This window comes from Pangasianodon hypophthalmus, chromosome 12, assembly GCF_027358585.1.
Source record: "Pangasianodon hypophthalmus isolate fPanHyp1 chromosome 12, fPanHyp1.pri, whole genome shotgun sequence".
NCBI classification, from domain to species: Eukaryota; Metazoa; Chordata; class Actinopteri; order Siluriformes; family Pangasiidae; genus Pangasianodon; species Pangasianodon hypophthalmus.
In genome coordinates, this window is record NC_069721.1 from 25,458,833 (window position 1) to 25,468,989 (window position 10,157).

At 33.6% G+C, this 10,157-nt stretch overlaps 2 protein-coding genes across 2 annotated transcripts in view; one reads left to right on the forward strand and one right to left on the reverse strand.

The window, feature by feature from the left end:
* tvp23b (trans-golgi network vesicle protein 23 homolog B (S. cerevisiae)) overlaps positions 1-794 on the reverse strand; it is a 7,273-nt gene extending 6,479 nt beyond the window's left edge. The window contains exon 1 of the mRNA XM_034309615.2: positions 581-794. Coding sequence (XP_034165506.2) covers positions 581-592 — 12 coding nt within the window. The 5' untranslated portion in view covers positions 593-794. The remainder of the gene's footprint in view (positions 1-580) is intronic.
* A 1,978-nt stretch (positions 795-2,772) lies between these two features.
* LOC128319599 (uncharacterized) lies at positions 2,773-7,804 on the forward strand. Its single transcript, XM_053238845.1, has 3 exons — positions 2,773-3,361; positions 5,962-6,084; positions 7,305-7,804. Exons 1-3 carry the CDS (start codon positions 2,905-2,907, stop codon positions 7,586-7,588), a joined length of 864 nt encoding a protein of 287 aa, XP_053094820.1. The 5' UTR covers positions 2,773-2,904; the 3' UTR covers positions 7,589-7,804.
* Positions 7,805-10,157: the final 2,353 nt, after the last annotated feature.

The following is a 10,157-nucleotide window of genomic DNA, read 5'->3' on the forward strand; positions in this document are numbered from 1 at the left end:
AAATCTCCTTATATTTGTTTTAATATAAATTTTTTTAAAAAATTTGTTAAATTCTGCTCTGATATTCTTGAATGTGTTATGTGAACTACAATCTTGTTTTTTATTTATAGAAATGTCATTTCTGTTTTATTTTTAAATATGAAAGAAGAAATGGTACCTTTTTCTTTATAAATCTTTTATTTTTATTAGCAAAGTACCATATTAATAAATGTTCAAACCTCTAATTTTGGTCTTTTTGGTCTTCAAATGTGAGCTTAAAAGTGATTTTGAGTCTTTTGCACAATCAGAAAACTTTAGAGCAGTAAAAACTAATATTAGTGTTTATAAATGACTTTATATCCTTTAAAAACTTTTTATTTATTGATTCTTTCCCTCTGTTCTCGTGGCTTGTTAATACTGTGTTATTTATTGTGTTCTTAATAAAATAATAATAAAATAAAATTCTCTTTACAGACTCGGGAGTTAAGAGTTACAGATGTAAACAGATGTTATATGAATGTTATATAAATAAGAAACAATCGAATAAAGATAATAAAGAGAAAATACACAGGAGTTTACTGATGTTATCCGAGACACTCACCATCCTCAGCATTGTTTACAGCTACAGCACACCGGAAGTGCAGATTTCAAAATAACACCCTACTCACACCCGGAAGTGTAATAATAATAATAATAATAATAATAATAATAATAATAATAATAATAATAATAATAATAATAATAATTAAAGCGCCATTACGCCATTAAACTGAACATAGTTATGAACTCTTATGTGCTGAAGGAGCGCTACACTTCCGGTGAACAAGGCTGGCTTCCGGTGGCAGCGTGAACTATGACCTTCTTCTTCTTCTACTTCCGCTGCGCTTAAAAATGTATTTACTTATTTATTTATTTATTTAAAATAAATTATTTACTTTTTTCTTTAAGAGAGCTCAGCTCTTGTGTTTATTTGTATATATATATATAAATAAATTAATAAAAATAAATAAATAAACATTTTGGAATTTGGATTGGATTTAAGTCACTTTGGCGAAATTATTAAATAATAAATAATGGGGATTGTAATGGTTTTAATGGTTATAATGGAGATTGTAATGGTTTTAATGGTTATAATGGGAATTGTAATGGTTTTAATGGTTATAATGGGAACTGTAATGGTTTTAATGGTTATCATGGGAACTGTAATGGTTTTAATGGTTATAATGGGGATTGTAATGGTTTTAATGGTTATAATGGGAACTGTAATGGTTTTAATGGTTATAATGGGGATTGTAATGGTTTTAATGGTTATAATGGGGATTGTAATGGTTTTAATGGTTATAATGGGGATTGTAATGGTTTTAATGGTTATAATGGGGATTCTATTGGTTTTAATGGTTATAATGGGGATTGTATTGGTTTTAATGGTTATAATGGGAACTGTAATGGTTTTAATGGTTATAATGGGGATTCTATTGGTTTTAATGGTTATAATGGGGATTGTAATGGTTTTAATGGTTATAATGGAGATTGTAATGGTTTTAATGGTTATAATGGGGATTGTATTGGTTTTAATGGTTATAATGGGGATTGTAATGGTTTTAATGGTTATAATGGGACATTACAAACATAAAAACATTACAATTTCATATATTAAATCTTTTTATTTTCATTTGTCTGCTGTATTTTTGTACAAACACTGATGTTATTATTATTATTTTTTTAATTTTATTTATTTATTCATTAAACCTCAGTTCATGGTTCTTGTGGTGTTTCGCTTGTTCCGTTATTCATTTTGGAAATTCTGGTGCGTTATTAAAAATGTGCCAAAAAAGAGGAACCTTTCTGCATGAAAAGAGAACAGAAATAATGTGTTACTGTGGAAATGAGGAACATAAACAGCAGACTTTCTCAGCACCAGAGTGTGACAGAGGTAGAAACGAAGTCAGTAATTCCAGCCTGTGTGTGAGAAGAGGGTTCTTTCATGATTGATGGAGTTGTGAGAACCCCCCTGATGAGTACATGTTGTTTTGGACACAGTGTTCAGTACCTGAGGTCTTTAAATCCACCTCAGGTCTGAGATACAGCAACAGCGACAGGAATGACAGGAAACATACCGCTCCACCGCAGGAACTTTTTCAGGAACTCAAAAGAGGAACCAGGGCTGATTTTAGTTCCTGTTTGGGAGTTCCAGGGACCTTTTTAGAGTTAGTACTTTCCTGTTTGGCTGGAGTTTGACATTGTGATGACTGTGTTCATCTCATAAACAATCTAGAAGATAAAACTGTACACAAATACAGTATATATAACGTGTATAATGTATAGGTAATGAATATGAGGTAGATATAATAAAATAGTGGAACTTTTAAGGACTTTCTGTCAAAATGTTCATCAATATGAGTTTTATAGACCATATTTAATTCATGTAGTGATGCTTCGAACTGACACATCAGCTTATTTAACACTTTATTTTATTAAAATAAGATTAGCTAGCTGTTTAGCTACTATAGTGACAACCCCAAGCTAGCTAGCTAGCACTTCATTATTATTATTATTATTATTATTATTATTATTATTAATGATTAATAATTAATGTAATTAATAACATAGAATACTGAGACATTATTATGTTATTATGAACATGATATTATATATACGCTTGTTTTTTTTGTTTGTTTGTTTTTTTGTTGTGTTTTTGTTTGTATTGTGGTCAACTAGGGCGGAGTATGCATCACGTGACCTGCGTTTACGTAATCACGTAAGTGCTTTTTTAGCCAATGGGAGCGTTTACGTCACGTCAGGGCGGAAGTCTCCGCAGCGATTGGTCCTGAATGACCCGCCCTCAGAGCCGCCATTTTTAAAACAAAACAAAAGTGTTGATGTTGTACAGAGACATTCCTGAGGACAGGGGACTGGATTAGAGACATGGAGAAGTGGACTGATGAAGATGTGCAGGCTCTGCTGAACATCTACGCGGAGGAGAACATTCAGAAAGAGTTTGAATCTTCAGCCCGGAACGCGAAAGTGTACCAGAAGATTTCTGCTCGTCTGGGAGAGATGGGGATCCAGCACAGTCCTCAGCGGTGCCGAGAGAAGATCAAGAAGATGAAGCAGGATTATAAGAAGATTAAGGATTATAACCGGGTGAACGGGTCCAACCGGAGGAGCGGGAAGTGGTTTGAGAGGCTGGACGCGATCCTGGGAGAGCGGGGAGAGCGGGGTCCGGACTCGGGCTGCGGGGAGAGCGGGGAGAGCGGGGACTGTGTGTCCGTGCTGCTGGAGCCGCTCACTGACCGACACACGGGCTTCCTGGAAGAGGAAGAGGAAGAGGAAGAGGAAGAGGAGGAAGAGGAGGAGGAGGAGGTGGTGTCCTTCACCGAGGGTCAGGGGTTACTATTTAATTCATTAATTAACATGTTTATTAATTAATTAAGTAATTGATTAATTAACGCTGCTGAAAAAAAACAATAGAAACCCTCAGAATTTGTAATGGTTTTAATGGTTATAATGGGGATTGTAATGGTTTTAATGGTTATAATGGGGATTGTAATGGTTTTAATGGTTATAATGGGAACTGTAATGGTTTTAATGGTTATAATGGGGATTGTATTGGTTTTAATGGTTATAATGGGGATTGTAATGGTTTTAATGGTTATAATGGGAACTGTAATGGTTTTAATGGTTATAATGGGGATTGTATTGGTTTTAATGGTTATAATGGGGATTGTAATGGTTTTAATGGTTATAATGGGAACTGTAATGGTTTTAATGGTTATAATGGGGATTGTAATGGTTTTAATGGTTATAATGGGGACTGTAATGGTTTTAATGGTTATAATGGGGATTGTAATGGTTTTAATGGTTATAATGGGGATTGTAATGGTTTTAATGGTTATAATGGGAACTGTAATGGTTTTAATGGTTATAATGGGAACTGTAATGGTTTTAATGGTTATAATGGGGACTGTAATGGTTTTAATGGTTATAATGGGGATTGTATTGGTTTTAATGGTTATAATGGGGATTGTAATGGTTTTAATGGTTATAATGGGGATTGTAATGGTTTTAATGGTTATAATGGGGACTGTAATGGTTTTAATGGTTATAATGGGGATTGTATTGGTTTTAATGGTTATAATGGGGATTGTAATGGTTTTAATGGTTATAATGGGAACTGTAATGGTTTTAATGGTTATAATGGAGATTGTAATGGTTTTAATGGTTATAATGGGGATTGTAATGGTTTTAATGGTTATAATGGGGATTGTAATGGTTTTAATGGTTATAATGGGGACTGTAATGGTTTTAATGGTTATAATGGGAACTGTAATGGTTTTAATGGTTATAATGGGGATTGTATTGGTTTTAATGGTTATAATGGGGATTGTAATGGTTTTAATGGTTATAATGGGGATTGTATTGGTGGCATGTTGTGTCTAGTGGATGCCATTAAGGACCAGAAATGGTTTTAATGGTTAGCTGATGGTTTGTAATGGTATTTGTAGTGGAAACCATTAGAATTTCTATTGTTTTTTTCAGCAGCGAATTGATTGATGGATATGTTGATTGATTAACACCTCTCTCAACATCTAATAATTATAATATTATTTATAATAAATAATGATTTTACTCTTATTATAAAATGCTAGTAAGATTAAAATAGTTTATTAAAGTAGTTTTCTATTTTTTATAATTAAATAAAATATTAGTCATTTTTAATGAAACGTTTTTATTAGGAATAATTGTAATATTATGATGTCGTAATTAAAAAATATATATATTTTTAATAAAATATTTTTATTTACAATTATGTTATGTTTGTAATAAAATGATTTTTGATAAAATATTCATTGTGGTTTTATCCGTGTCTTATACATTTTAAAGACAAAAAAAGAAACGTGTGTGTGTGTGTGTGTGTGTGTGTGTGTGTGTGTGTGTGTAAATATGTATATACTTTATATTTAAAACAAATATATATATAAAATGATGATATAGTTGATTATTTTCCTCTAACAGCACGTCCCTGTGTGTTTTATTCCTCTTGCACCACAGCAGTTTACCAACAATTACAAATGTATATTTATTAAAGATCAACATGACATACTTTTTATCCATTTATAGTTACATTTACTTAAAGTTACAGCTTTACCTCTGACTGTTACAAAGCGCTGACACTGGAGACTCCTTCCATCAATGTTAAATAAACACAGTTCTGTCTGTTCTTCATAAACAAGGGAACCGTTGAACGTCACAAACACTCGTTTACGTTTAAAAGTTATCATTAAAATTACAATCACGTTTCACTTTCCGTCATTGGAACTGAGAGAAAAAGGAATTCTAGTTCCACAGTTATCACTTTTTTTATAACGCTATATTGTTATTATGCAAATCATTTCTAATACGTTCAATAAAGTTAGGCCACGCCCCCTTTAAAACCACCCTCATACCCTCAGGAGGACAACAAGGAGTTTATATTACTAGTTACATTTCTTACTGAGAGAGAGACAGAGAGGCAGAGATAGAGGGAGGGAGGGAGAAAGAGAGAGAAAGATAGAGGGAGGGAGAATGAGAGTGAGATTGAGAGAGAGACAGAGAGGTAGAGGGAGGGAGAGAGAGAGATGGAGAGAGGGAGAGAGAGAGTGAGATTGAGAGAGAGATAGACATAGAGATAGAAGGAGGGAGAGAGAGAGAGAAACAGAGATAGAAGGAGAGAGAGGGAGAGAGAAACAGAGATAATGAGAGTGAGATTGAGAGAGAGACAGATAGAGGGAGGGAGGGAGAGAAAGAAGGGAAAAATGGAAGAGGAAATAAAATTAAGAAAGTGAAAAGAGAAGCTATATGATGAATATTTCAGTCTGAATGTGAGACGGATCGATCGTGTAAAAATAAAGAAATGAATATTTTATGTAGAAGAACGTTGTGGATTTTCACTTTTGATTAAACTCTTGGTTTATGTACGGATGTTCGATGTGTATTTTACAGACGATCAGTACTCAGAGCTCAGCTTCGGCTCCCCCGCCGCCCCCAGCAGGCCCACCTGCCGCCCCACCTGCCGCCCCACCTGCCGCCCCACCTGCCGCCCGCCCGCTCAGCCACGCCTCCGAGGTGACATCACTCTTCACCTTCACTCACACGCGTCTCTCTCTCTCTCTCTCTCTCTCTCTCTCTCTCTTCACTCTCACTGAGTTCCTTTACTGAGCGAATAACAAAACCCAACAGAACTCCACGTCTGGATTGACTTTTAACTCCAGTTTCGGCTTAAACATAAAGAAAACGTTTAAAAAATACAAACTAAAAGAAATTTAAGCTCTCTGTGCAGCGGCGCCTCACACGCTGAAGCTACACTGCTTCATTATTATAAAATAATTAGCTGTTTTATATTAAAAGTGAAGAAAAAGACAATTTTATTTTTGTTTCAAAACAATTGAATAGTGTGATTTATATTTAAAATATTTTTTTTTAAATAAAATTAATAGTGTTGTATTTTTAAAAATATAAAATAGCAAATTTTGTTTTTAAAATAAATAAATGAATTAGGGTTTTATTTATTTATTTTTTTAATAAAATAAATAGCATTTTATTTCTAAAATAATAAAATAGCACATTTCTTTTTAAATAAACGCAATGTTTTAGTGTTAAATAAAATCAATAAACCGGTTTATTTTTTTAGAGATAAAATTGATCTGTTTGTATTTATGTAGCTATTTAAAATAAATTTTTTATTAAAATGTATAGTGTTGTATTTTTTTAAAACAAAATGTATAAATATATATAGTATTTTGTTTAAAATAAATTAATTAACATTTTATTTTTTTTTAAATAAAATGAGTATCCTGTTTTATCATGTTTTATTATTTTTAAAATAAATAAAATAAAATAAAAAGCATGTTTTATTATTTTTAAAATAAAATCAATGGCATGTTTTATTTTTAAAATAAATAAAATAAAATAAGATAAAAAGCATGTTTTATTATTTTGAAAATAATAAAACATGCTATTGATTTTATTTTAAAAATAATAAAACATGCTTTTTTGTTTTATTTAAAAATAAAATTTTATTTCTTATGACAAAAGATTCTCAGCTGAAATCATCGTTAAAAGCTCTCGGGGCAGCTCTTAGCGACGAGTACGACTTTAATCTTAGAAGAAAATCTTTAATCTTAGAAGTAAATCTTTTAAAAAAATGTTAAAATTTTTAGATAGATTTTTTTTTCTAATTTATGCCTGAATCCTTGACCACGCCCCTTCTTCTGTACGAGTGTATAAGTACGTATGGTTTGTTGGTCCACGACGCGCTCACTGCAGTGTCATTTTGTCCTCATTAGCTCCACGCCCGGGGAAGAGGAAGCGGGATGGAGACGTGCTGGAGGTGATGAGGCAGCTGGAGGAGGAGCAGATGGAGGGTCTGAGGCGGGATTATGAGCAGAGGGAGCGTCACTTCCAGCTGCTGCTGCAGCACATTAAGGAGGAGTTCTCCGTGCGACAGGAGGAAGCCGCTCAGGCCAGACGACAGCAGAGAGAGTTTCAGCAATCTGTCCTGACGCTCCTCCATCAGCTCGTCCACGTCCTCAGCAGCAGAACCGCCCCCTCGTCCCCGCCCCTCGACTAGCGCCGCTCTTCCTCCCTCCTCCCACACCTTCTCACGTCACGTTATTTTTTTTATTTTTGATAAATCTCTGATTTGCACCGTGTTGTTTAATCGCACTTTAAACGTAGCTTTCAGTCTTTATTGCTGTGATTCAGGAGCATTATTTTCTTTTTATCTTCTCGTATTCTATTATTGTAAAATAATTCACCTGATTAAACCTTTTCAGCTTTTACTCCACTCCGAGACTCGATTATTTCTGACGAGCATCAAAATAAACACAGAATGTAATAAAGTGAGATGAGTAAAGAGGTGAGAAAGAAAGCACACTTCTTAGTCAATTAATCCTTCTTAATTAATTAATTAAATAAACAACTTGTGAATCTGCTGCTATTTAGATCTAATTATCATAATAATTAATAATATACCAATACAGAAATTACAATGTGATAACTTTGCTTATTAAATATATTTTTGCTTATTAAATTTAGCTTCTTCTTCGTCTTTTCTTTTTTTTTTCCCCACTTCCATTTTAGTTCTAACACCCAAAAATGCAAAAGTCTTGGCACCCTGTTTTTTTTTCAGTACAAACTTTGTTATAGATGTTTATTTTCTGACTTCTACATTATTGATTCAGTACAAAAACATTTTAGATTCCAAACATTAGTTTTCCAGCACAAAATGAAATGTTCCAGAAAAATGTTTGTATGTCAGTAAAGAAAGCAGCAGATTCCATAAGAGACACTTTTCAGATAAAAACATAATGAAGGCTGCTGGGTTTCGCTGCAGAAATAAGAAGCGAGTCGACAGTCAAAGTCTCCAGAAGAACTGTGGCTGCTTCTGCAAGATGCTCAGTAACACTTCCAGCTCATTTCCTTATAAACCTGCACACACTGCACCTCAGATACTGCTTTATTTATTTAAAGTGAAGGATCGTCACATTAAATACTGACTTTGTTTCATTTATTACTGTTTACTGCTCTTTATAGGATTTTTTTTAATGTAGAAACATTTAATTTCATTATTTTTGAAGGCGTCTTTCCTCTACAGCATTTCTTTACATGTGACTAAGACTTTTGCACAGAGCTGTATATATCTAATATAATTATATAATAACATCCAATAATATATATAATATATATATACTATGATATATAAGAAATGACTTATGACTTACTTAGAACTAACTATTTGATAATTTCCCATAACAGTTACAACAGAATCCAGAACAGGAAGTGGTTCGGGAACATTATTCTCCCCGAGGCTGGATATAACGTTTTGCAAGAAGTGTTTTTATGCAATAGATCTAGTTTATTAATAAACACAAAGTAACGCAAAGTTATATGTAACAGTCACATTCATATATATTCATATTTATAAGCCATATTCATTTACTCTCAAGGACGAGATGAGAAGATAAACTTGAAATAAAAGGACAGTGACACACTACTGAGAGAAAGTACGCTGAAAATTTAATACGAGGGTTGAGGAGGCATTACACACCTCTCAATTCGTCTTCTGACTCTTTCTCCATCATATCACAGACCAGTCCTGTTAATAAAAATTCATTCTCTCTTTCTCTCTCTCTCACACACACACACACACTTTAGGATGATCCTCATTACTCCTCTCTTTATGTTTTCACTATGTCTCTTTCTTTCGTTCTTTCTTTCTTTCTTTCTTTTCCTACATCCTCTCCTCCTCTCTTCTCTCATTGTTGTCCTTCCTGCTGCTTGTGTCTCGTCTACTGCCTGCTCTTGATGACTTTTCTCTCCTTCTTTATGATTCTTCTTAAGATTTTTCTGTTTCTGTTCTGTGATCTTATATATGAGCCTCTGCTTATCTTTCTGTCTTATTTTTTATTTGAAGGTGGAATCATCAGAGAGTCTGTTCTGGCCCATTATTCACCTAAGCCACGTGTGTAGATGATGCAATGCACTAAATGACAGGTATTGGAAGTGCTGCTTGAAGAAACAAGCTCCGGATGGGAAACACATCAGGATCAAGGAGTTTGTAAGCACGGAGAAAGAGATAGCACCTCTTTCTTCTTTTTTGCCAGGAACTCTTTCGCTACCAGGATCTCCTCTTTACAAAGTGGGATGTTGTAATGTGCTGCAACAAGGTTTACAGATTCCTCATTGAGAAAGTCATCAGCTGCTGGTAAATCGTATCTGTCTGTCTGTAGTGGATCCCAGATTCTGATATTTAATGAGTAGATCCTGAGGTTTAACCAGAGAATAATCAGACATTTAACAAACATATATCCTGAGAGTTAACAAAGGTATTCTGAGATGTAACAAAAGTAGATCCCTAGATTTAATGAGAGTAGATTCCAAAATTTAATGAGTAGATTCTAACATTTACTGAGAGTAGATCCTGAGATTTAACGAGAGTAGATTCTAACATTTACTGAGAGTAGATCCTGAGATTTAACGAGAGTAGATTCTAACATTTACTGAGAGTAGATCCTGAGATTTAACGAGAGTAGATTCTAACATTTAATGAGAGTAGATCCTGAGATTTAACGAGAGTAGATTCTAACATGTAATGAGAGTAGATCCTGAGATTTAACGAGAGTAGATTCTAACATGTA

Coding starts and splice junctions, on each gene's coding strand:
- LOC128319599 (XM_053238845.1), top strand. CDS start 2,905: ATGGAGAAGTGGACTGATGAAGATGTGCAGGCTCTGCTGAACATCTAC. Junction 3,362..5,961: donor GGTGGTGTCCTTCACCGAGG/GTCAGGGGTTAC, acceptor TGTATTTTACAG/ACGATCAGTACTCAGAGCTC. Junction 6,085..7,304: donor CGCTCAGCCACGCCTCCGAG/GTGACATCACTC, acceptor TGTCCTCATTAG/CTCCACGCCCGGGGAAGAGG.